We start from the raw sequence: 27,083 nt of genomic DNA, 5'->3' as shown, positions 1-27,083 counted from the left end.
CACGTGAATTTGATGGAAATTATGGGCTAGGAATGTAGGAGGAACCGTGATAATACTAGGCAGCCACTGCATTGCTGGTTTTGCGCTGAGTTTGTGTTGACACAACACACAGATACATTTTTATGGATGTGCCTATAAATGTAACTGTGTGCATTAATCTGCACTGTTGAACAGCCAAAGAAATATAAAATCAACCATATGTTCCAACTCGACTTCACTTCACTTCACCAAAATGTATATTACACAATAAAGAAAATAAAGAGAATTTTTGTTTGTGTCTTTGTCAATAAAAGGCTTTTTTTTTTTAGAAAATCAACCTCATACGTATCAGTACCTATCATCTTAACTCATACAGCAACATACAAGGGAGAGGCTACATGCAGAAATAAGTCACATGTATCATCCAATGTAATATACAATTCTGTTTTTAATTCATACAAATTTGGAGCACACATTCCAACAGAATGGACTGCATTTGTATCACTCTGTTCAAATTCAGTGGGAAACGCAGCGATGGCAGCACTGTGTCGTGTCCGCAACCGGAAAGTTTTTTAACTCCTCTCAACTCCAGTGAAGCACTTGGGATTTGTGACACTGCAGAAACGCAGAGTGTAAAAAAAAAAAAAACTTCTCCACTTTGTGACAGTCACATTTTCCAGGGAGGAGGGAACAGCTTGTTGGCGGGTTGAGGTTAGAGATTTCTGACTTGTAGCAGAAAACACAGTGGACACGCATTGCCTCGGTTATTGATTATTATCCAAGTAATTGGTTATCGATTACTCCCCGGCCCTCTTGACTTTGTCTGAGGGGAATTGTACTGTTCATGCATCATTCAGTTTCAAATAGAATTCTGTTTTCTGACAAATCTTATTTCGGTATGGAAGATTTAGCGTCAAAAACCGTGTGTGGAAAAGTCACAGGAAAGTCCAATGCAGAGCGAGAGGCTCGTTCTGCTGCGCACAGTGTTGACTCATCCTGCAGTGGCCTGAGAAACATCATGCCACGGATGCCTGTGGACTACAAGACTGAAACGATCGCGTCTTTAAAATTGGCCGGACCGGTGGTAAGATTGCCTTTTTGGTGCACCGGCTGACAAGAATCTGTTGTGGAGCTGTGCAATGTAGCATAATCTATCAAATGTAAATTGACCAGGTATATACAGTGGTTTTTTTTTTTTTTTTTGCATACCAAACTGTTACACAATTTAACTGTCTATGTATTAACATCCAAAAATGGATGTTTGCTCAGCCAAAATTGCATGTATATTTGCATTTTCTGTGTGTGTGTGCGTGTGTGTGTGTGTGTGTGTGTGTGTGTTTGTAGGGCTGTATCAGATTGACTGTATTTAAATGCTTGTGAAAATCATCCGAAAAATTTGGTCAACCAGTCTCCAGCACCCTCACCAAAGTGTTTATATGTGAAAATAATAATATTTAATTACTTAATGAAAATATTAAAAAAAAAAAAAAAAAAACAACAGTGCAACAGAAATAATCCATGTTTTTTTTTAATCTGATTTTCAGATACCATTTTTTAGCAAAATGTTAAGGGCTAATGTTAACTGCCGGATCTCAGTTACTCTGGAGTGGTCGAAGTTTAGACATTAAAAGAATATTACTTTCTGATGGCTCACTGAGGCGCACACTCTCTTTGCCCCGTGGTTCTTATACAATAAAATATATCGTGTATCACCAATACAAAATGTTCTACTCGTTTATAGATATCGCTTTGACAGGTTGACGTTACCGAGGGACGAAGGACAATCATGGAAGCCCGAACGATGGGCTGTAGACTCTTCAATCTGTTATGTGCATGTAAAGGATATAGAAGCATATTTTTCTTATAGATATAAAAGAAAATGTTTCTTTTTCCATTCCATCAAAAGACGTCAAACCCCTACGGCGTCAGTGACCACAGTTATTTTTAAAGAAAAAAAAAGGGAATAATACCAGTGAGCATAACATGTTGCTTTGCCATTGTAATACATATTTTCCTCCTCAGGGTATTTTGAAATAACATTTATGCAATGATTAATAGAATGATCAGGTGTGTGTCTGTGTTGTTCGCCGACGTTCGCTTGTGTTTCCGTAGTTATGGAACGGAGGAAACACCATGTTGTTTTTCAGTTCATTTCACAGTTGATGAGCTTTTTGATCGGCTGCGTCAGCATGGTGTTCTGCGGTCACCTGGGGAAAACGGAGCTGGCAGGGGTGGCGTTAGCGATAGCGGTGAGAAGTCGGACAGTTTTTATCGGCACATCGCAGAATTTCTCTTTCACGGCCCATCGTTTGATTTCAGGTGTTTACTTTATGACTCCTTAAATCATTTCTTGTCGACAACTTCTTGTCGTTGAGTTTCTTCACTCTCGTCCGAGTGGCTTCTTCAGTTCTAAAGACCTGTGGGGAGTTTTCAAATATAGCTGCCCGTCGACGGGCAGAAACCAGGCGGGTTGTTATGCTAATGGAGGGTGTTGTTTGTAGAGACAAGAGAGCAATTTTTGTGGGATTACCTGGATTGGAAGCCTCACCACCAGGTTCTGGTGGTGAATTGTTCCTGGTAGTTTGGAGGGTTCCGAAGGTCCTGGTCTGTGTGTGCAAATCCATCTTGGTCTTGATCCCAGTACGGCGTTATACGCATTGTTGACTTCAGGTGTAGGTCCATCTACGCCTGAAGAACATTTTTTGAAACTCCCCACAGGTCATTTGACGCTTCATTCTTCTGCACGACCTTCTGCATCCTCCAAACTACCGGGAAAGATTCACCACCAGAACCACTTGAGCTTCAGCCCATGTGATCCAACAGGTTTCACTCCATTGTTTGTTCCAATCCAGGTAATCCCACAAAATTTGCTCTTTTGTCCCAACAAATGACAACCCCATTAGCGAGACCCCCTTAGACCTGCTTTCCACCTAGACTCGCCCAAAGCCTTGGCAGTTATACGTGAAAACTCCCCACTAGAACCGAAGAAGCCTCTTGGATGAGGGCTGAAATATCTGCAAGTGAAGAAATTCAAGCCCAGTCGCCACGACAAGAAGATTTCGACAAAGAGTCACCATGACCCGGATGACTAAGAACCTCCACCGACTTAAATTATTTCCTACTCAGACTAGTTGACGACACTCTGTTTGAATACAGGTGACCAACGTCTCGGGTATCTCCGTCGGCCACGGCCTGGCGTCGGCATGTGATACTCTCATATCTCAGGTACTGAATCCACGTTCGTCTAAATTTGCGTTTCATGTTCGTCCAACACATCGGCGAACCTTTTGCGTATTTCTTGTTTTGTCGAACCTTTTCCCTCCAGACGTTCGGGAGCGGTAACCTCAAGCAGATAGGCGTCATTCTGCAAAGGGGGGTCTTGATTCTGCTCTTAGCCTGTTTCCCCTGCTGGGCCGTCCTCATTAACACTCAGCCCATCCTGCTGGCTGTCAGGCAGAGCGCGGAGGTCGCCAGGTGAGACGGAAAAACAAAATACGCGGGATATTTCATGCCTACAATTAAAATAAATACGAAATTGTTCTCCGAAAACCCTAAATTACCCAGTTAGTCTATATGACGTGTGAAATGGTTGTCTCTATATGTGGCTTCGCGATCAACTTGACCGGGGTCGAACCCCACCTCTCACCCGGTGGCCCCCTACAAACTTGACGGTATCGATTAGGTTTTATTGATCGATCATATTTCGGAATCCATCGGTTTGATTCTTGCAGCATTTCAATGTTGTTCGAATGTGTAACGCCCTGTTTGATCGAACGTCATTTTCACGCTCAAAAATGCTTCTGATAGATGTAACATTTGAGTTTGAAAACCCAGTTGACATTTTAATCAAACATAAGATATAAATCTGACAAAATAAGTCAATATTAAGGCACTTTAAAATGTCAGATTCTGCTGATTTTAATATTTAGACCTTTTGAAGATGCTGCATTGGGGTTGGTTAACAACACAACTAAATAACAAAGCGCTTAATATGAAAGCGCCGATGTTGACGTCGCAGGTTATTTGCAGCCAAATATCAATGTCTGAACGACGTCAGTGTCCGATGGGCCCTCAACGGGGAAATCGACAGCGGTTCGGTCGGTAGAGCAGACCTCCTCCCATCAGGACACGTTTTGTCAGTCAGGAGATGCGTCTACTTGGTTTTTCGTACGAGACAGAGAGGGACACGTTGTTTGGAGGACAGTTGGGGGATGGACGCGTCCTTCGAGGCTGAGCACATGCTAGCGTTTTGGGTTGTCGTTCTTCCTCCCCATGGGAGAGTCCATGGGTTTAGATAATAATAAGCATAGTTTCTCACAGAACAGCAAAGTTACATAAAGTTTCCCCACAACAAGACACTCGCCGGCCAATTTCTAAAAAAGTAAATGATTTTAGTTATGTCGTGACGTTTGCTCCTCTTCGTGACACTTTTTCTCTATCTCCCGTCAAGACTCTCCCAGACGTACGTGATGATCTTCATGCCAGCTCTCCCAGTGAGTTCAATAACCTCCAGTTTCCACACAAGAGTTTTTTGTGTTTCTCATCTACGTGCGCTAATTTGGGCTTTTTGTGGCAACGCACTTGTGATCTACTTTACCCTCTTCATCGCCTCGCGACGGATTCTGCAGGCAGCCTTCATGTACCAGCTGCAGGGGAGGTATCTTCAGAATCAGGTGCGTTTAAAAGACCGCGGCCTTCGAAAGGCTTCATCGAAAAATCGTTTTCCACGATGATGGATGTGCAAGAACCCGGCTGCAGGCCTCCCCGTGACAAGGCTTGCTTTGACCCGCAGGGAATCATGTGGCCTCAAGTGATATCGGGAGCCTTTGGGAATGCTATAAATGCAATTGCAAACTACATCTTTGTTAGTTTCCTAGATCTCGGTGTCAAGTGAGTGCACCAATCACTTAACCGACTCTCAATCCTCATTAACTACGCTAACATTCTCAATAATCTGCTTTGCTGAAATTGGATTTTAGGTCATGTACTTTTCAATTGTTTTCTGGTCGATCTTTCCTCCACCAGCGGCTCTGCGGCTGCCAATGCCATCTCCCAGTATTCCCTGGCAGTGTTTTTGTTTGTTTATATGAACTTCAGGGGTCTTCACAAAGCCACCTGGGGAGGTAAGACACTTTATTATTATTTTGTCAACGTATGTGGCAGAAGACATGTTTGTAAATGCCAAATGATCAATTTTAGGTATATTATTTGGCCTTTAGTGATGTGTATAAGCTGATTGACAGGGCATTTAAATCCAATAGAACATAAATTAATTATAGATTTAGTTTGCACATTTCTAAAAATATGTTCTGACTCTAGATATGTTTTGTCACTCAACATTTCTGTTTTTTTCTTTGTTTCGCTGTTGCTGGTTTCCCCCATGACACTCAGCTACGCTAGCTTTTTCCTCCATTAAAGTGAATGATACAACTACAGCTATATTTGAATACTTTATATAAATTGTGCAGGTATTCGTTCTCCAATGAATGAAAGCGTGAATGTGACCCCCCCGGATAGCTACCAAGAGGTTCAAATCACTGCTGCACCTTCCTAAAATAAGCCGGTACGGTTGATGCTCGGCGTGACACTGAGCAACCGAGAGCTTCAGCTTAGTTCTGCTTCATAGAAATTACAGTTTCACAATTATCCATGAAAGGATAGATTAACACAGCTGTGTGCTTTTTACAAGCCCGTGCGCTTTCCTCATAGTGTTGAAGATGTCCCGATAAATGCGTCATGCCCCCCTTATTTCACCCAGGTTGGTCGCGAGACTGTCTGCAAGAGTGGGGTCCCTTCTTGCACCTGGCAATCCCCAGCATGTTGATGTCCTGTCTTGAGTGGTGGCTCTATGAGATCGCGGGGTTCCTCGCAGGCGTGATCAGTGAGGTGGAGCTGGGGGCTCAGTCCATATTGTACGAGCTGGCCACAATGTCTTACATGGTAAATTCCCATTGAAATATACAAACACATATTTTTGCCGTTTTTCTGTTTTTAATCATTCAGACCAGAGCGCCGAGCTTCGCCCTTGTCTGAAATATTAACGTGAATTTTTCGATTTGAAAGCGTCCTGTGCACGCGCGTTCTAAACTACCGGAAGCCAACTTTCATTTTTTTTGCAATGTCGCCAAAATGATGAGGACCGTTTTTGAGAGCTGTTTGTGAGAATGTTGATACCACAGGGAGAAACCCTGCCTTCGTTGTCCCGCAGTTGCCGATGGGTTTCTCGGTAGCGGCCAGCGTCCGGGTCGGAAATGCTCTCGGTTCCGGGAACACAGAGCAAGCCAAGCTCTCCAGCAAGGTCTCCCTCATCTGCTCATGTAGGAATAACGTATGAACGGCGAGCAAATCATGCTTTATTTGAAAGCTATTTTGCAGCCATTGCTTTTTTATAGTTGATGCATTTTTCTTATAACCTCCCTTGTCGCTCTTGTCCAATCCAGTTATTGTCTCTTGTTTCATCTGCGCTTTTCTGGGCGTGTCCAGGAACTTTATCGCTTACATATTCACCGCTGACGTGTAAGTGTGCAGAATTAACACGTGTTAGACCCGCCAAGGGCTCAGACGTCCACCCTGAGGTCCATGGATTAACCTTTGAGAGTCTCAATGTCTGCTTTGGTTACCGTTTAGTGCAGCAGCATTTTATGATTGGCTAAAAATAGACAGTAGCCTCAAAAATGAATAAATAGACAAACACTGGAGCTCACCTGCGTTGGTCAAACCTTTCACATTTTTCCTGTGTTTGGGTTTTCTCCTCAGGGACATCGTGCAGAGGGTGACCGATATCATGAAGCTGTACTGTTTCGTTCATGTGGCCGAGGCTTTCGCCGTGAGGAACCTCAACCGTGTTCGCTCATTCCACGCCGAGCGACGCTAAAAGTCTGAGGTTTTCGCCGTCCCCGTGTTGTGCCTCTGCAGGGTGTGACGGGAGGGATCGTCAGGGGAGCGGGGAAGCAAATGGTCGGCGCTGTGTGTAACCTGGTGGGCTACTACCTCATCGGGTTCCCCATCGGAGTATCTTTGATGTTTCCTCTAAAAATGGGCATTTTGGGTGAGGACGGGTAACCCGGTATTATTCAATTCAAGCACATTTCCTCTCAGACGAATAAAACCTCGCTTTTCATCTCTGTTGCAGGACTGTGGTCAGGCCTTTTAGTCTGCGTTTTGGTGCAATCCTTATTCTTTATCATCTTCCTGTGCAAGCTGAACTGGGAAAAAGCCACCGAAGAGGTGATATGTATTTTCTGCACTTAAAAAAAATAATTTTCATAAACATCAAATGCATTCATTATCTATTCACTTACCGTTTTTAGATGATGTTGTGGCCCCTTTTTTTTTTTTTACGCATAAAACTCTCCCCGAGTCTCCAAGGGAAGTGGTTTGCAAAAACCTCCCACACAAGTGACTGATGACCAGTTTTTCCAATGTAATAAAACAACAGGGGGGAAAAAAAGAACGTGAAATGCCTCCATAACGCTCCCCTGCATAATCCAGCTTTACTAAAGCAGTGGGATATTAGATATTATAGTCACTGCAATTTCCCATCAATCTTCTTTCACAATGCTTGTTGTAAATTTAAACTTGTGGGAGGTAGCAACATCTTTAAATCTTTTACTTTCAAACTTTGGGACATTGGAGAAACTGCTTTTTGGCTTATTTGGTTTTAAGTCATAGCTAAACAAACAATTACTGTCCCTCAAAGTTATTTTGGGAGAAGCTGCAGAACCTTTCCTGCAAACTTCTTTTACAGTGGATTTTATGGATTTATAAAAATGTATCATTGATGTGTATGATATTTTGTGACAAATTTGTTGGTTTCAATTTCTCTGAACAGGCACTAGTAAGAGCAGGAGTTCACATTAAGAACAAAAATGGGATCGAAAATAAAGGTAAATATAAGCTTTTCTGTTTTTTAACCGCCTCACTTGTTGAATTATGCCACCAGGAAATTGTACATCCTAATTCAACCATGTATTTTAACCGCCCGCCTCTTAGCTCTGGACCTGAATCAGGTTCAGAGAAAGAACAGCTCAGCAGTGGAAGATAATCCGGACGCGTCCAGCTCCGGTCAGCAGGTTCTGACCGTCTGGCAGCTGGTGGTCCGACGCGGCGCCGCCGTTCTCCTCATGTTACTCATCTTTGTCTCTGGAGTCGTCATCAGTGAGCTGCTCCAGTAGGACGTCTCCAAAAGTCACGACACAAATCAAGGTTTTGCCCGAGTGTCAAAAATGCATTTTCATGTTGCAGTGGAAAGGCAACAATGATGACACCAAATATAGTTGAGGAAAGAAAAAAATGCCCCCTGAACATTTACAAATGACTTATTTGTTTGTGTAATGCAAATATATATTTTCATTCATTCATTATACCAGAATCAAACCTTCTGCAGACATTCAACATGGATACATGCGATAAAACAAAGCAATTTCAAGGATGCAGAATTTAAATGATTTTAAAAAAAAAATGAAAAGTGAGAGGATGGCGATACTGTGACGAACAGCCACGTCACGAGGGCGCAAAAAATCACAGCTGAAACAGACGTTTCAGAAATCAGAAGCGAGCCGAGTCAAGTCAAATCGAGCTGATACCCTGTAATAAAAGATGGAAAAGGTTGCCTTCCGTCCTCTAATATTGGTCTATTTGAAGCAACATCCATCTGCATTCAATTTTAGGTCATTTATTTTCGAACTGATGACAGAAAAATAGCTCCATTAGAATGACTGGAACCGCATTAGTTTCACATTAGTGACATTTTGGAAAATGTGATATAAGTAAAAAAAAAAACTACTTATATGTAGCATCTTTTGAGAAAATAGTGTCTACTTTTGGTAGAAACGTGCTGTGTAAGAAAACACTCACAATGTGTTCCCATCATACAAGATGTAGTCTGATTGGATGCCGCAAATAGAAATAGCATGATTAAATGTTATATTTAGGCCGCAGCACATCCTGGATGCTCGCTTTCATCATCAAAGACTGAAAAGCTGCCCTTTTCTTTGGATTATTTCTCATCCCTTTGATCTGTGTTGCAAAATGTAATAATAATGAAAGGTTTGCTCACTTTCAAACATGCTGGCTGGAAGAGGACATGCCACGCTGAGTAAATCAACCCGAGAGCAGCAAACGGATTCTCGCCATCTGGTCAAAAACACGGCAAACACTTGTGTAGGATTTTCCACGTTGTTGCCTACTCCAAATTATTTAGGTTTGCATTTTTTTTTTTTGCTTTCATTGAAAAGAGAAAAAAAATCGGGGTTCCGTCAAAATCGAGGGGGAGACCCGCACAAGAACAGGGCGCCGGTTTCCGCGGGAAAACAACGTACGGATCAGACGCAGGGATGGATTAAGGAAGGAAGCGGCTGTTGCTCAGCTGGTTGATCTTGCGTTCTTCCAAGCAGAAGGTTGGCGGTTTGATTCCCAGGTCCTTCTGCCTGCATGTTGGTCTTTCCCGTTGGTCTGGTTAACACCGCACATGGTGTGTGTGTGTGTGTGTGTGTGTCTATGAGTGGATGAACGCTACCTTGTGAAAGCGTGCAGTATGTGAACTCTATCGAAGCTGAGCCATTAGGGTTTCAATGTTGGTGCTAAAAACCCACAACCTCTCTTTTCAAGGTCTGTTTAGATTTTGGGGTCAACAAAGAACACAATAAAATACATTAAGAGATTACTTTGCTAGTCCAGTCTTATTTTGATTTATGCTGTTCTAAAAATCTACAGTTTTGTTTTTTAATTGTATTTTTTTAGTGGAGATTGGGCCAGAGTGTATATGGCTTTGGGTGAGCAACCAGGGGGAAGCAGATCATGGGGACCATTGAGTGAGTAAGACAAGGAATAAACCTACGCCTCCTTATTTCCTAGAGTGCAATGGATGAGAAGGTAAAAGATATTGAATTTATAGTAGACCTGGCAGGAATGGGGAACGCAAGAGCCCCCTGGGCACAAATCCGAGGCAAGGGTTTGCGCAAAGGTCAGACCAGCGATGCTTCCACATTACTGACAAAAAAAACAGACGGACAAAAATAGAAACAGAATATTTCTCATGGTTGAGTTTGGTAAAAAAGAGCTGTCGGTCCCTGGTACGGTGCACCTGCGGTCCAGCGGGGCCCAGCACACCGCTTCCAGACACGTTGGCGTTTTCTGCGGTTGTGCAAAAAAATACTTGCATATTAACTAACCCTTATTCTGCATGTAAATCAGGCTTGATTCATTCACAGTTACACCGTCCTGTGTCTGGTTCATCAGCGGAGACGTTGCCCCCGGCTCCTTACAGTGAGTGCAATCTTGGCCCGCTCACCTCTCGGGACTGCAATCAGTAACACGCTGTGTTGTCATTAACAAGTGACTGTGTAAAGATTTCCTGTCACTGTAGTTTAAGGATTGTCATATTAAGGTATTGGTTGAGACCGCATGCGGTCCAGTGCACCCCACTTGGAACTTGGCTGCATTTAGACACAAGCATAAATATCAACTTTTATCCATCGACGACAATTATCGAGTTTACCATAAATATGCGGGGTCCTTATGGGTAGATGTATACTTTTAATATTGCTTTGAACAACAGTGACAGTGGTTTGACAAAGAGTGTACGTTAGAGGAAAGGATGTGAACAGGTGGAAAAAAAAAAGCACAGCGTTTTCTCCAGACCAGCAATCAGAGCAGCGGCAATCACGCCATCTGCCAAACCAGCAATCAGACCTGCATGAGAGCAACCCCCGAGACGGCATGGAAACCAGGTACGTTCTCAACCCCTTTTCAAAGGCGGCCATAAAAAAACAAACCGAACGGCAAATAATATATTGTGTCGGCCGGCGTACGATAACATCACCATCTGTGCAGTAAATGGCAAATCGGCGGAAAACGGATACGAAAAGTTCGAACGAGTGAACAGACGAACCGACCGACAAAGACCTTTTGACGGTCTGAAACATACGGCGATCCGTATCTATCGATATTCCAACCTTTATCGGCATGGCGATCTATATCTATCGGGGATCGATTGCCGTCGAGCGAGGGTATGCATCTCACCAGTACAATCCTAGTTCCGACAAGTTTTATCTCTGTATTAAATTAAATGTGGACTTATAAATCCTTTTTAATCTATCGTTTCAACCTGATACGTCCTAGTCTGTGATAAACATGAAAAATATTATTAATTTTTTTTTTTTTTTTTTTCATTTGGCATGAGGCCTTTTTACCACTGTATTCACATGAACACACTCGAATGATGTTTAGGGACAGCTACGTGATATCATTCACTTAAAATCACACACGTCACACATTTTCAGTGGGGGAACGGATCTGCACCGCAAACACTCATTTGCAATGTCACAGTGCTTCGGTGAAGGGCGCAGAATGAGGAGGGGGTCCTTGAAAGAAACAACATGAGTGCTACTGGGAATTTTTTCCAAGATCTGAATGTACCTTTCAGCACTAATTGCGCTTTCAAGGAAGAACCTCAGAGATGATGCCGTGTTTATCTCCTAGGTGGCGGACAGAACCCCAATGATGCCTAATGTTTCAAGAGGATGAAATGAGCTGTTGGATAGTTTAGATGCTTTTTATGTCTCTCTTTGATGTAGTTGTACTAAAAAAAAAAAAAAAAAAAAAGAAAGTAACTTGCAACAGGGAGCACATATAGATGTAATCCCTGCAGTACTACGCACTATGTTATCAAAAATGTCAACGGATAAAATGACTACAATTCATTTTAATTGACTTTAATGACTACAATTTAAATGTGATTTTCCGCGATCTCACGCTTCAGTGATTCCACAGTTTTCCGCGTTTCTGACACCGTATTTAAGTCACTTAAAGTCACTTGTATTTATAGTTGAGTACATGCATTTTTTTATTTATTATCATGCTTTTATTTTGGAAGTCTAATGTGCGCTACATCCAGTCATGAGGTTAACAGAAAACGATATTTCAAATAACTTTGTGTTTTAATAGCAATAGTAAGGTTTATTACCAACTACCGTATCAAGAAATAAACATTTTTGATAATAATTACATATTTAGTTATGATGGCAACAAATAGGATGGTGCTGATGTAATGCGCTAATGAATGCTAACGTTACATTATGTTGATGACTACCTGCATTTCCAACCCACGTGAAAAAAAAAGTAAACTTTTCTAAACTTTAAACACAACACATTGGAGGAAACAACAAACTGTGGTAGGTGAGTACCCGGTCTGTTGATTCACAAACAAAACCAAAGCTTGACGAAGTTAATGTGCGACCTGTCCGTCACTTCCGGGACAAAACTTAATTGCAACGGTACAATAAACAAAGTTAATATACTTAGATAGAAACGCCGTCTGTATACATGCACTTCATAAAAACATCTCATTTTAAAAACTTGGCGGCCCTTTATACAGCCCACGGGGTTGAAGATTTGGATGGCAACGATGTGGTTGGCCCTTTTCCTCCTCTACCTGGAGGACACCGTGTCCTTAACTTCTCGAAATCTAACTTGTGGACTCACCAGAGCAAAGCGCAGCTTTCCTGTTTTTCGGTTTCCTAGTTTCGGCCCAGAGGCGTTGTCTTATGTTTCTGGCCTTTGTTGATGTGTCGCTTGTGTTTTGCAAGATGGCATTGTGACTAGCGTTTTCAGATCCAGCCACGGACTGTGCATCATTTTCCCGAAATGTTCCCAAATCCATACACAAATGCTGTTTTAGTTGCACTCAATGGTGTCTCTGTCACTGGTGGTGCTTGGGCTCGCTCTGCTGGTGTGCAGAGGAATGTCTCAACATCCAAAGAATACGCTTCTGTTGTTATCACTAATGTATTTGATTATCTCTGTCCCCGCAATGACCGTTTTTAACTTTAATTTTATTTTCATTGGTTGCTGTGGCATATTACATTTGGAAATTCGTAATAATGGGAAACTCCCCACAGTTCATTTAAATTGAAGAGGCGTGTCGGATTAGGGGATGAAGAAATTCAAGTCCAGTTGCCACGACAAGAAGATTTTGACGAAGAGTACCTCCACTGACATATGACATTATTCATCATTCATACACACAAAAAAATATTAGTGATATTATCGTCTCTGTCTTTAGGGACTACAAAATGATGTGGGAAAACTACAGTGTGCGTGTATACGTGTGAGTTTTACATCAGATATTTACATTCTGTCTTACGTTACTTATAATATGGAAAAAGGTGGAAAAATAGGCTGATGAGAAAAAAGAGTAAATGTAAAAGGAATTAATCGATCATGAAAGAAAATTCCTATCAATGGGAAAGGGTCTGGCAAGATAGTCTCCTCATGGGAGAATTGAGGTGTTTGTTGTTTAAAATATTTGAAATTGTTCTTTTATATATGGAGTTTGTAGAAATGGCTTTCCTTACAAAAGTCAGTGATACGACAATCATTTGGCGTGTTTAGGTGTAACGGAGGTTTACGAGGTTCATGATGTGCAACTGTAAAGAAGTCTTTGAGAATACACTGCTTGCCAGTTGGTTAGAAAAATGCGTTTTCAGCTGCAAGTGAGAGAATTCAGAAGTGCGAAGTCAGTTCGAGCACAGTTAGTGGTGTGGGAGTGGGAGTGGAGTCATTAGCCCAGCTCATGCTGAAGTTCATGCTTCTCTGAGCCGAATGCTCTGGAGCCGGAAAAGCAAAGTGAAAAGCAATGCCTAGAACCAAAAACGAAACGGACACCAGGACGGCCAGTCCTCGCCGCAGGATAATCTGGGTGATAGTGAGCATCTCGGGTTTGGGTTTGGATGGATTTGTGTTCTGCTCAGCATCCCTGTTGCTACCTTGTGCTTTTTCCATTTTCAGCTCCTTATCTTGGGTGTTGACCAGGCTGTAGCCGTCCGCCTTGGACACGTCTTCATCGGCCACCTGCAACTTTTGGATGCAGAGGTACAGCCTTTCATTCATATGTGATTAGATCCAGTGTGACACATTAAAAAATAATAAAGCCGGACGTAAACGAATGATGCTACATTTTCAAATCTCCACTCACTGTTTCGGGGCCGTTCGAAAGATCGGGCACCGTTGCTTCGTACAACGCTGAGCTAACAGGGCGCTTCGGTGTCACCACAATTTTCTTTCCAGCTCGCCGTTGTGCCTTTGGATAATGAAAAGTTCAATTTTTTTTTCAGTTTATTTCATTCTTTATGACCACTTCCATGGCTCCTTCGGTCTTCCGTACATCTTACCTGCTGTGTGACTTTCTTCCAATTGCATCTGTAGATTAGCACCAGGAAAAAAACCGTCTCAATGGAAACACAAATAAGGAGACTCAGCCACAATCCTACCAGGAGAGACGGATACACAAAGGTTAATATGGCTTAATAATGAATTATTTTTGAAATGTGTTCGGAAAATGGTACATTTCCTTGGCAAAATATAACATCACCTCACCTGCACATATATCAGTCCAAAACTCTCGCGTTTAGTTTCTCAACCGTGTGTTTCAGTAAAATGAACCCCATTGGCCCAACTCACAAAATATGCATTTCAGTGAGCTATATATACATATACATATATATATATATATATCAAAGGAGAGAGAAAAAAACAGAAGTTGTGAAAAAAAGTAAACATTTCCATCTTTTATGAAATGCTAACAATGTCTAATCATTTTTATGAACATCAGTTGTAATAATCACAATTTTGATTGGGGAATATTGAGTTATTCTCATTTTTATGTGCATGTTTACCAGTGTGGCTACAGCTGAGAGCAATGGGATCATATATTTATCCATTTATTCAACTGCTTTTGGTTGCCTTGCAGATGCAGGGGTCGTCAATTCTCACTCTGGTGATCTAAAGTTGTGACACTGCCATTGCTTCTCGTTTCTCACATGTCTGACAGCTATGTTGCAAAAACAAAACAATCTCTGCCATAAATAATACATTTTTGTGTTGTGTTTGAATCTGTGCTGCTGGAGTCAGATTTATACACTGCTCCAAAAAATAAAAGCAACATCCTAGAGACTGAATTAATTAAATAATCTTATTAAATACTTTTTTTCTTTACAGAGTTGAATGTGCTGACAACAAAATCACACAAGAATGATCAATGGAAATCAAATGTATGAACCCATGGAGGTCTGGATTTGGAGTTACGCTCAAAAGGAAAGATGTGAGATGTTGACGCAGTTTTTAAAACAAGACAAAATGAATCAGTGTTGCTTCCCAAGTGGACAGTTTGATTTCACACACGTGGAGTTACATTGTGTTGTTTAAGTGTTCCCTTAATTTTTTTGGAGCAGTGTATGATTTAAGAGTCTCACAGAACTATGTCCTTGTAAACGAACGAAATGAACTCAAGTTTGAAGACAGATTTTCTTTTCACTTTTCACCTCTTCCTGAGGAATGTCACTTGATTGAACTTGAGGCCCAAATTTTCCCCAAATTAGTATTCCTACGCTGATCTTGAAACACAACATTGGTAGTACAAAATTTTAACTTGAGGTAAAAACTCATTTCTGCTAAGACGCACACATCCACAGGGAAATAAAATAGAAGCTGTACCTAATAGTCTGAGCTTTGCAGGAAACATCAGAGCTACTCCTATTGGAAGACCAATGCAGTAGTAACACACCAGGTTGGACATGGCGGCAATTTTCTGCCTTCCACTTCCTACGAGAATCCCCGAGCAGACACACTGATAACACAAATGAAATAAAAATGCTGTAAAAAGATCACCGCGACATTAGACGCCTCTGTGTTTCGTGAGGCAAATCCCCGTTGTACGATTCCGTACCAGAATGGCATCGAAGAACTGTAGAAAAATGTAGACCGTGAGATTCTTTGAAACCATTTCCACAATGGTCCTGCAGGATGGATGAGATTGTCAAGAACAGCGTTGATTTTACTTAGTGTGTTAATATGTGTGTGTACCGGTGGGAAACTTACTTATCAGAGGTGACTATGTAGCCAACGATGGACTTACAAGCAGCGATGATGATTCCCTGGAGCACAGCGAGTACTCCTACAGCAGAGAAATTTCACAAATTGCATACGCCGGTACTTTAATTTTCACGATCATTGATCATCCTTCAGATTTCCACTGACTATTCTGACCACTCTACTTCCACTGACTCCACTATATGGCCAAAAGTATTCGCTCACCCATCCAAATAATCGGAATCAAGTGTGCCAGTCACTTCCCTGGCAACAGATGTGTAAAATTAAGTACCCCAGCAAACATTTTTACAAACATTTGAGAAAGAATGGGTCGCTCAGTGAATTCCGGCGTGGAATTGTGATAGGAAGCCACCTGTGCAACAAATCCAGTTGCTCCTAAATATTCCACCGTCAACTTTCACTGTATTATAAGGACACGGAAGTCATTGACAGCAACCCAGCCACGAATTGTTCGGCCACGTTAACTGACAAAGCGAGGTCAGCGGGTGCTGAGGCGCATAGTGCAAAGAAGTCGACAGTTTTCTGCAGACAATCGCTACGGGCCTCCAAATTTGATGTGGCCTTCAGATGAGCTGAAGAACAGTGTGCAGAGAGCTTCATAGTATGGGTTTCCATGGCAGAGCGGCTGCATCCAAAGCGCAATGCAAAGCGTAGGATGCAGTGGTGTAAAACACGCCGCCGCTGGACTCTAGAGCAGAGGAGACATGATCTCTGGGGTGACGAATCGCGCTTCTCCAACTGGCGATCTGATGGACGAGTCTGGGTTTGGTGGTCGCCTGGACAACGCTACTTGTCTGACTGCATTGTGCCAAGTGTCAAGTTTGGTGAAGGTGGATTTGTTTTTCAGGAGTTTGGCTCGACCCCTTAGTTCCATTGAAAGGAACTCTGAGAACTTCAGCCTACCAACACATTTTGGACAATTCCATGCTCCCAACTGTGGGAATAATTTGGAGCTGCCCCTTCCTTTTACAACATGACTGTGCACCAGTGCACAAAGCAAGGTCCATAAACACATGGATGACAGATTGTGAACTCGACTGGCCTGCACAGAGTCCTGACTTCAACCCGATAGAACATCTTTGGGATGAATAAGAGCGGAGACTGAGAGCCAGGCCTTCTTGTCCAACATCAGCTCGTGACCTCACAAATACACTTCTGGAAAAATGGTCCAAAAATCCCATAGATACACTCCTGAACCTTGTGGACAGCCTTCCCAGAGGAGTTAGAGCTGTTCTAGCAGGACCGACGTCTTATTGAACCCTATGGATTTGGAATGAGATGTCAATGAAGTTCATATGCGAGTCAAAGCTGGTGAGCGAATATTTTTGGCCATATAGTGTATACATCCATTCAAATGTAAATGTGAACGCCATTGGGTCGCGTTCTAGCACTTGGTAGCCAGTTGGCCGGTCGCTTCCACCGTGCATTGATACAGGAGGAAATATCGTCACTTTTTGATGACTTCTAAAATATGTCGGTTGAATTTGGGCTCCTGCGGTAGATATTATTGTTTTCATACCTGATAAAGTGAGGGCCACTTTGCATGTGATGATGGCCCTGGCCGTGTCCCCGGCCCCCAGAGCATTCCCCACGCGAACGCAAGCAGCTGCATGGACACCCAGAGGAAACTACAAGAAGTAACACGTGACTTAATCAGATGCTAGGATGTGGGGGGGGGGAAAAGAAAAATTTCAGAATAATTTTTAATTTGCGGATCCCATGGAGTTATTTATCTCTCTATGTCAGGTACCAAACCAGGAGGTCAGCTGGCTGTTTATTGTCTGTTGACATTGAACGGTTATACACTGTTACATGATTAACATTCTGATTAATGATTGCTCGTGAGATGTGTGTTATTGTGTTCCAAAACGTTACTTCAATATATTCAGTATTTCAAGTGAGGAACAGTGCTGGGTTGTTTCTTCACAAAGCAGTGAATCTTTGACTCTTCTGAGTTAGCAAATTTTGGTTTTAGTAGAGCGTATCCCACAAAGCAATATTTGAAAGGTGCATTTCATACCATATATGTGATGGCTCCGAGTTCTATCATCACATGCTGGGCAGCCAGGTCCATCTCACCCAGTATACCTGATATGATAAAGGTCAAATGATTACCAGGAAACATCCTAATTCTCCTGTATATACTCTCACAAAGTCAGGGATAAAAAAAAATGTAATGCCGAGACTGATGCATATCAGCCTTATTTATGCTGTGGATTTGTATCTTAAGATGATTCCAAAATTGGGTAGTTTGATTTTGTGTCAATATTTTGATTTTTTTTTTTTTTACTGTCGGAGAATAAATCAAATTAAAATGACTATTATAAATGCATTAGAACCATGAGTTAATATTTTTAACAGTTACCATATTTTTTGTAAGTGTGATGTAATCTGACATAGGAAGCACACTTGGACATGCCTTTTTGGATGATAAATATACATGATTTCACTTTTAAGAGATTAATTCCAACCCTTGTTGTGGCTGACTGTTTAAGTAAGACGTAGAAAAGTAAATCCAAAGAGAAAAAAAAAAAAAACAGAAAAAATAGAGATCTGCTATAAAGTGTCAGAATTGTCAGTCTTATACCTAATACAAAAATAAACAAAAGTGATCATTTTTGCAAGAAGCGCTTACCTGCAAGAAGACCTCCGATTTCCCAGATCCACCATTCAAAGCAGACCATGAATGCACTGGGAATAGCCAGCTTCAAAAATGAGCCCCACTCCTGCAGACATTCGGTGGACCAGCCTGCTCACAGTTTTACAAATACAAATAATCACACTCTACGTCGCCGCTACGATGCAAGAGATCACCGAAAATCGATTCAAACGCCAGATTACATATGTCAGGTACTCCTTTCGTACGAGTCGGCCTCACCTCCCCATGTCTCCCGATGGAGGTTTTTCCATCTTATGTAGCCATACAGCAAAAGGCAGATGGTAATCTGAGAGAAGCTATTAGCTATTGCCGATCCCCTGCAAAAACAACAACGCAATATACAACATTAATGCAGACACACGCTGGAGTCAATGTCACTGATAGGAATATTCAGAAAATGTGCTTTAAAAACTTGCAGGACTCTGCCCTTTAAATCACAGAGAAGCCTCAATGTTAAATCAAACGCCTGTTGATTCAAATGTTTGTCCAGCTGTCAGGATAAACTACTGTCAGTGCTTTCTCATCTATCTCCTTCCTACCCCGCCCCCCTTCACAAACACACCAAAAAGAAAATAAACATCATTGTGCCGCAGGCTGTATTTGAAGAAAATACAGATTAAAATGCAAAATGAGCTCTCCGACCTCCTGCCCTCCTCTGCCCTCACTCCCCGAACAATGACAGGATCAACAGAGGGAAATTGAGCATCTCTTTAAATCTCACAAAGGTTAAACTAAATGACCGGTAAACCCAGAGTAAAATGTAGGACGAAAGTCAACGCCATCAAAGATGACAAGCGGAGGAAAAGCGCCGTAATGCACTTACATGACACCCCATTTGAGGCTGATAATTAAGACGTAGTTGACACCCAAGTTGATAATGTTTGCCGCTGCTGCTGTGTACATCTGAGGCAGGATGATCCCCTAGGAAAACCCAAAAAAATACGCAATAAATCATACTCAAATGAATAGTGCTTTTACTGCATGTAAGAAAACAGAACCTCCGGTTCAACATCTGGAGTCTCAATGACTTCATCCTTTTTGTAGATTTCTTTTAAAACACAGTATCCAGCGAGTGTTTTGATGAAGGGGAGGATTGAACTCACTTGGTTTTGTAGGTACGCGACCTGCAGCTGGTGAAGGAACATGGCCTGCGGCAGAAACGGAATAATCACAATAAACTCACATGCTAAGTATTCATGGAAAATAATGTGGAAATTAAGATTGGTTCATTAAACTGTAATCATCCCTAAATTAACACGGCGAACCAGGACAGCTTACATGCTAATAACACATGAGGAAAAGAACAATTCTTGATTCTGTCAAAGTCAACCACCTATATTTATTTCGTGACAAATAAAGGGAATATCATTATAAAGTAGATTCTCTTAATGCCTTATTAGGACTCCAAGATCTGACATGCCAAAACCTTTATTAATTAAAAATATTGCATTAAACAAAATGAACAGAGTTAGGTTGTAACATTTTACAGCGCTATGCTGTCTCACTGTATATTTATTTTCTCTGAGGGGAGAATTTCAGGTCAGTAAACTTACTGGAACAGCTGGTAGAAATACCGTCACGTACAGCTGAGCGATTCTGCAGCAAGAGAAGTTGCAAGTATAGTTATACAGTAGAAATGTGAACTGATATATTCCTTCCTTTTTTTTTATTTTTATATAACCAGTTACCATATTTAAAGCAAGACCCTTCTAGACTACTCCTTTTAGACCACTAATCTCAAAAGATTGTTAAAAAAAAAAAAGATCTTTGAGGCAACAAGAACGGAAAGACATGGATTTTATACTTTTTGCATTTATATGTGAAAAATAGTCTCATTTAAACATTGCTGTTTGGCTCTGTGCAGGTTTCAGAATTACATTTGATTAAAAAATACTTTCTGTCAAATTTTTTTGCATTTATATGTGAAAAGAGTCTCATTTAAACATTGCTGTTTGACTCTGTGCAGGTTTCAGAATTACATTTGATTAAAAAAATACTTTTTGTCAAATTTGTGTGTTCTGAGACAGTAAGAAATGAAATCTGACTCTTGATTGTTGCAATGTTTTGAATGTAAAATTAAGACCTGACCTATCATGTGGTGGCTTGTGACCTGCTATCAAGGATCTTTATCATATATTTAATAATCTTTAACTGGTCCCATTCCCGTCATGGATTTTCACGTTTTGAGATGTCGTCGTCGTGCTCCAAATGGTGGAGGGACAGATATCACCCCTTACGCTTTACCTGTGGTTTTATCTGGTCTGATTGTTTGTTTGGTTGATCGATTGATTGGTTGATAGCTTGTTTGAGGGCTGTTTCCTCACTCAAGTTAAGGGGAGTGGGTGTCTTACCTTGCACAGATTGGTAGGTCCGCAGAGGCGGTGATTTGGGGATTTAAGCAATATTACCGCGAGTTGCCTTTCTTGGCTTTTTGTGATTGTATTTTCAAAACTTGCCAGGAAGTTTATGGCTTCACTTGTTTTTATGTGCGACGCATCCATACAGACAAGAATCCCGCTAATCTCGTCTATTGTTGTATTTCTGCACACTTACTTGAACCAATATAGTTAACAGATAAAATAAACGCCGGTCTCACTGCCGATAAGAATTACAACCTTAGCCCTTGAGATAAAGTGTACAGGTCCAAGCTTTGTCTTTTACAGATAATATAAATTAACATTGACTAATTCATACAAAGAGATATTCGCCCAAGTTTTATCCTTTGACGGTGAATTTACCTGGCCACTTCATCCTCTTGATGCATGCTGAGCAGTACGTTGTGAGAATTGATGAGAAGACCCCAGCAGGGCAAACAAAAAAGCAGCAGGATCAGTGAACTTCTTTGAAGAATCACTCCCACGCGTTTTAGGTGCTTGCCGCCGAACGTCTGCGAAACACACACGCATAAAGTTTATCCGTAGAATGAACGAAATGATAGCAAGATGCAGAAAATATGCTTTGTTTACCTGAGAAACGAGTGTGTCACAGGCCACGGCGAGGCCATAGCCCGTGGCTGTGGTGGTCAAGTTGATGGTCTGAGGAAAAGGGTAAAGAAATAGGTGGAAAAATCAGAGCGCAAAAGCTTTTTCTTTTTTTTTTTATGTACTTAGGTGAGTGGGGTTTCAGGACACATCCAGCTTTGTGCTTCTATTTCCTTAAAATGGTCTTTAAAAAATGACGGACAGGCTGTTTTGAAAAAAAGGTTTTCCATCCTGCACTTTGAATATCTATTAGAGAGCGGGTGCAGCAAGTACTTAAAAAGAAATGTTGTGGATGGCGGTAGGGATCTTTTATTTATTTTTATTATTTTTTTGTGCCCAAGAAAACATGGGATGAGAGACAGTTCTATCTGAGGGCACGACAGTCGAGGAGGTGTTTTCTATTGAGATGTCTGTCTTTGTATCTCGATCTGTTGATACTCAGCCCAAGAACCCTCTGCAAAACTGTATTATTTCAGCCCAATTTAAATTTTTGATCATTACATGGAAATATTGCGTAACCGCAAGTATTTTCATTGGTCTTTGGTGTAGTAAAGAAAATTTCTGTTCATGGGTGAGGAATCTTCCTTATCCGTTCATCACCATCATCCCTCTGGAAAGCTCCCAAAAATTTGATTTGCAGTACTTTGACATCCAAATGTATGTTTTCCAAAACCTGAGTGAAACACAATTGTTTTTGTTGTGCAGAATTACATTAATCATCAGTTAGCACCTGTCCCAGGACAGCAGTCAGAAACTACAACCAATCTTATACAGGGTTCAAAACTTATCTTTGCCAGTCTATAGCCATTTTACTGTCATGGAAATCAGTCTGCCGTTGATAACAATCAGCCTATCGCCATCCTTTGTTTGTAATTTTCCATTATTACATATTACATATTATTACCTCATACCGCAATTCCACACCAAGCTGAAATCGCTGAGGCGCCAACAAAGAAATACAAGTTGAGTGTTTATGTCGTCAGCTTGACTGGCTTTTTTCATGTTAATTTCTAAAATGTGAACACTTGTTTCTTAGAATCTCACAAATATATTTCATATTTTTTATTGTCACATGTACAGTGTAGAAACGTGTTTCCCGGCACAGTGAAATTTCTTCTTTGCTGTCCGCAGTGCATTTGGATATGTGCTGATAGGAAGAGTGTAAACATTATTATAAATATGATATTAGATATGAATATGAACAGTGCAACTGAACATTTGAGTTCAGCTTGATGCGCAACTAACAAAGCGCAGGTGCAAGGATGAGTGCAATATTTTTACGCCCAAATTAGGCGACGAATATAGATACATCGCAATGGTTTCAATAGGAAATACAATTCAGGGTGACCTGGATCCTCTATGGATCCTCTATCCATATCCTGCTATTGACATTGGAAGCAGACACTTGTCATCAGTTTACATCATTTATCATGCATTTCGTGTTTTTACACACACTGATGTGGGATGAAAAACTATTTGTTTTGATTTTTTAAAGATTTTTGGGGCATTTATTCGATATCTTTATTTACAAATAGCTTATACCAGACACTGATCCATGCCAACTCTGACATAAAAAGTATTCTAGCGCAGTAAAAATAATGAGCCGATGTGCCAGAAAGGAGTATAGGTAGTATAGCTACCACTGATGCCAGGGCGTATCCAGCCAGCTCTGCATTGCCGATGTGACCGCAGAATATGGTGATGACAAACGGCAGAAGGAAGTTCAATATCCGAGACAGCAGCTGTGGGTGCAAGCAGAAAAAAATTAAGTCAACAGCCCAACCCCGTTCGGATAAAACTAAATTTATTATGAATGGATCTGGCCGACAAGGAGAAGAATTAACATTAGCATTGCAGAATTGCATGGCTTGATGCAGATCTGTATCTTGAATGCTTCCAAAGGTACCAAAAATCAGTTGTAGCGTACAAACAAACTGAATGTGTCCTCAGCGTGACAGTCTTTTCATTTTGCTTCTTGCTTAAAATTCAGTGAAAGCTTTCTGAATGTAGCCCACAGCCGCACTCTTAAGCACTGACAAGAATTTTGATAATTCAAACGACGCATCAATGATTTGGCTTTTAACATTTCATTTCACACATTTCCTCATTTTTTATGTTCCCATTTTTCAGACAATGTCCCTGCCATTTTCTTTAGCCTTATAATAATTTACCAGTCATTTCTCTGAAACCTCCAGAGAAACCATGAAACCATGCATGCATTATGGCAAGTCCTTGCCATTTTTCCCACTGTTTCATGATTTATTTCAGAGATGACATTTTTTTTAAAGGTGTCAAATTGTCAATTTATTCATGGCAAAACGTCTGAACCAACCAAACAGGTATATACGTTAAGGCTGTCAGCAAAGTTAAAGCAATCGAGCCACACACTGGGTTAGAACAGCCCTAAATGGCATTCCTATGTAGCAGAGAATTTGAGAAAAGTTACCATCAGGTACAACATTGCAATATTACCAAAAAGGGAAAACGGTGACTGAATGTCCTGGAAGAATCTCCCGAAATACTTAGCAATGCCGCTTATCTCTACTCACCAATGGACCCGTTAGCCATAACACTTGATATATTTCTTCTCTGTAGGCCAGCGGTAGACATCGTCTCACACAAGCACACCGAAAGAGTTTGGAGCTCACTGCTGCCGCTTCTTCGTCTGAATCGGACACTTGCGCGTTGGCAACGGAAACCCCGGCGACGGGCTTCGCAGCCGGCGAGGGTTCCGGGTACACCGGCCTCTCCATTCAAACACAGAAAAGAAGAGAATGGAGCGAGAAGGGAGAAAAGCCAAGGGACGAAGGGAGGGCGAGAGGGAGGGAGGTAGAACATGAGTGCAAGGTTAAGAGGTGCAGTCAGCCTGTCTCCGTTTAGTAATACAACTAATGCATTTCTTCGAAGTTATTGATTAGATTACTTTGTCGCAGGGGGATGAACAGAGATGGGATAGAGGAAAAGCAAACAACAGCCAAACAACAGAGTAAAGTTCTTGATAGGGGGGGGGGATACAAACTGCATGAGTCTAAACATACAAGCGGAGAGCGTTGCTTTCAAATGATGGAGGTGTGTTCGGGTGCTGCTTGTGCGCGTTGCAGCTCTGAGGACTTACAAGGCTCAGTAATAATCTGATGAAGAATGCTTATTTCCAAACAGTACACAAAGAGCTCTGGTGCCGCGCTCTCTGCCCGCTTTGATCATTTTCCTGCAAGCCGGTCGCGCACGCCTGCGAGTGTGTGTGTGTCTGTGTTTGCATATGTAATAGACGCTGATCGTTTCTGCCTCTGACTAGACTTTGATCACCAACTTCCTCTCTGGGTCACTCTCTTCATGTGGCCGTCGTCTTAACACACATGCCCGCTAACAAAAAGATAAAAAGGCGCAGGTGCAGGCGATGTGTAAAATGGGTAATAACAAGCAAGGCCAAATCTACTTTCAGCGATATTCCGCCACAAAGTCCAGGTGATCAGGAGAAGTAATCTGGATGATAATGTTTGACAAAGGTCACACCTTACATTTTACAGCTGAAGAGGCTTCAGTTGTTCTGCAAGAAAAAGAGATCCCTGCAGGAGTCCTCCTGGTGTTCTGGTTCATGGCAAGTCAGTTGTGCAATCCACATCCTTCAGCAGCTCTGACGCAATTTCTACCATTCTACTTTGACCTTTGCTCCCTGCACGCTTAAAGCAACACTAGACTTTTCACTGTATTCACCTATAAGCATCGATGCTATAGTCAAATCCAGTATTGTATTGTCAGGCCAATATCGGTCAGAGGCTCTCGTGACTTCAATCGCTCCTACATTTTTTCCGAGCTGCGCCCTCACAAAGGAAATTCTCAGAATCGGTCATTCTGTGGAGGAAAAATAGTCCTCGATCTGGTGTTTAATTGCAATAAATGGATGAAATTGATGCTGAAGTAACATGGCCGTGTTGCCTTGTATACAAGACTGAAAGAAAACAAGGTTTAAAATGTGTTTTGAAAGGAGTTTGATTGATTTCTGAATGAAAAAAAAAATGATGTGTGCCTTTGACACATCTTTCTGGAAGACTAGTTATGAACTTGAATAAGGTTTTGATTTATTTAAAGTTAATTAAAGGATTCAAACTGCCTTTATGTCACACTGGGGTCAAAACATAAGATTTGAATATTCATCTGAATCTTGTGAGTCACCCAAAATGCTTCGACACTAACTGTGCACATGAATGGGACCAAAACAGGAGCAAAAAATAGATTTCCTCTGAAATGCACATTAAAACTTGGACTTTGTTATGCATTCCTGTAATTAAATAGTGTATTTGAAAGATTTTTTTTTTCTTTCAATCATGTGGGTGTTATAAAACTACAATACCGCCATGTGAAGGGAGCAAATTACTGGGTGGAAGCCTTGCCGATTTCCTTTGCCTTGACAGCTGAAAGCCCAAGTGTTGCAGGACGGTTAGCGCAGAATGCAGGGGCATCATGAATGAGACCTTGCAAATTTGGGCCTTCTACTCCATTTCCCTGCTCTGGTCTATGCTCACCACTAACTGAAAGATAAAGAATTCTCAAGATGCAGAAAGATAATACCTCCTCAAAGACAAATCCATCAGCAATCCCCCGGAAAGAATCAGTCTGATCCATTGGACCGGATCCCTCGTCACTGTGGATCCACTCTATCTTCCCTTCATTATTGCAAAAACCACTTGGGCTGATTGTTGTTATCACACAGTGGCTCATTGCACCCTCTGGTGGCTTTGAGTCAACATGCATGATTTGATTTTGAAGCATAAGGGGATGGCAGAATGTTTGGAAAAAAAAAAGATGTGCGAGAAAATGTTACTATCTCTCTCTATATGTGTGTTTGTGTGTGTGTGGCTGTACGGGATAAGTGGTCTAGATCTTCTTCCTTTCCTTCAACCTTCTCCATCTAACCCTATTCTCTGTATCCTCCTCTCACATACCAACTATCTTCATATCCTCCCTCACTACATCCATCAATCTTCTCCTTGGTCCTTCTCCAGACCTCCAATTCCGGCATTCATCTACCAATATATTCACTATCCTTCCTCTGTACAGGCCAATCATCTCAGTGTGGCTTCTCTGACCTTCTCTCCAAAACATCTGACATGTGCGATAAGTGGTCTAGATAATTAATATTAAGATAATAAGTGGTTTAGATATTAATAAAAGAATGTATATGTGTGTGTGTGTGTGTGTGTGTGTGTGTGTCTGTGTCTGTGTCTGTGTCTGTGTCTGTGTGTGTGTGCATGTATCAATTACACTATATATTCTTTCACATATTCATGATAAAAATTGTTTGGAATCACATTCACAGGAATGTGTTTAGAAACCCCAGTTATCGATATCAATTTAATCCCAAATGTGAAAACATCATGTTTTTGTTTTGTTTAGGGATTGCTTTATCAGGTATCTCTTATATACGAGACAAAAAGAGGTAATTATTAGTGTGATAAAATCAAAACAAAGCAACATCAGCTTAAACTTGCAGGTCACTGATTATTAAAAGCCTCGGTTTCCTATTTGGTCCAATAACATCGTAACCCATAAATCTTATAAAATTAAATTACACATAT

At 41.3% G+C, this 27,083-nt stretch overlaps 2 protein-coding genes across 2 annotated transcripts; one reads left to right on the top strand and one right to left on the bottom strand.

Moving 5' to 3' along the window:
• The first annotated feature begins 877 nt into the window (after positions 1 to 877).
• On the top strand, positions 878 to 8,455 carry LOC147216680 (multidrug and toxin extrusion protein 1-like). Its single transcript, XM_086176611.1, has 16 exons — positions 878 to 1,063; positions 2,127 to 2,228; positions 3,136 to 3,204; positions 3,305 to 3,453; positions 4,430 to 4,472; positions 4,608 to 4,652; positions 4,772 to 4,869; positions 5,005 to 5,102; positions 5,738 to 5,919; positions 6,188 to 6,296; positions 6,420 to 6,495; positions 6,736 to 6,805; positions 6,895 to 7,027; positions 7,112 to 7,206; positions 7,811 to 7,865; positions 7,972 to 8,455. The coding sequence occupies exons 1-16, from the start codon at positions 878 to 880 to the stop codon at positions 8,151 to 8,153; spliced, it is 1,692 nt and encodes a 563-aa protein (XP_086032737.1). The 3' UTR covers positions 8,154 to 8,455.
• A 1,285-nt stretch (positions 8,456 to 9,740) lies between these two features.
• On the bottom strand, positions 9,741 to 25,098 carry slc47a1 (solute carrier family 47 member 1). The gene is made up of 18 exons (XM_086176751.1): positions 25,026 to 25,098; positions 24,057 to 24,252; positions 23,148 to 23,249; positions 21,493 to 21,561; positions 21,265 to 21,413; positions 20,080 to 20,122; positions 19,630 to 19,674; positions 19,350 to 19,447; positions 18,746 to 18,843; positions 18,503 to 18,616; positions 17,888 to 17,955; positions 17,387 to 17,495; positions 15,856 to 15,931; positions 15,704 to 15,773; positions 15,472 to 15,604; positions 14,151 to 14,245; positions 13,955 to 14,059; positions 9,741 to 13,836 (listed from the first exon to the last, which is right to left on the bottom strand). Coding segments are annotated over exons 1-18 (1,926 nt in total). The 5' UTR covers positions 25,028 to 25,098; the 3' UTR covers positions 9,741 to 13,482.
• Positions 25,099 to 27,083: the final 1,985 nt, after the last annotated feature.

Source organism: Fistularia commersonii, chromosome 29, assembly GCF_037954325.1.
Source record: "Fistularia commersonii isolate RoL2024-O1a breed Wild chromosome 29, RoL_Fcom_v1.0, whole genome shotgun sequence".
Taxonomy (NCBI): Eukaryota; Metazoa; Chordata; class Actinopteri; order Syngnathiformes; family Fistulariidae; genus Fistularia; species Fistularia commersonii.
The sequence above is the reverse complement of the archived record's forward strand: the minus strand, read 5'-3'. Positions and strand labels throughout refer to the sequence as shown.

Bases quoted from the DNA above. Each gene is read 5' to 3' on its own strand.
- LOC147216680 (XM_086176611.1), top strand. From the start codon at position 878: ATGGAAGATTTAGCGTCAAAAACCGTGTGTGGAAAAGTCACAGGAAAG. The intron at 5,920-6,187 runs GTAAATTCCCAT...GTTGTCCCGCAG, and splicing joins TGGCCACAATGTCTTACATG to TTGCCGATGGGTTTCTCGGT. The intron at 7,207-7,810 runs GTGATATGTATT...TTCTCTGAACAG, and splicing joins GGGAAAAAGCCACCGAAGAG to GCACTAGTAAGAGCAGGAGT.
- slc47a1 (XM_086176751.1), bottom strand. The intron at 19,675-20,079 runs GTAAGTTTACTG...TTTCTGCCGCAG, and splicing joins TATTTCTACCAGCTGTTCCA to GCCATGTTCCTTCACCAGCT. The intron at 18,617-18,745 runs GTGAGGCCGACT...AACTGTGAGCAG, and splicing joins CCATCGGGAGACATGGGGAG to GCTGGTCCACCGAATGTCTG.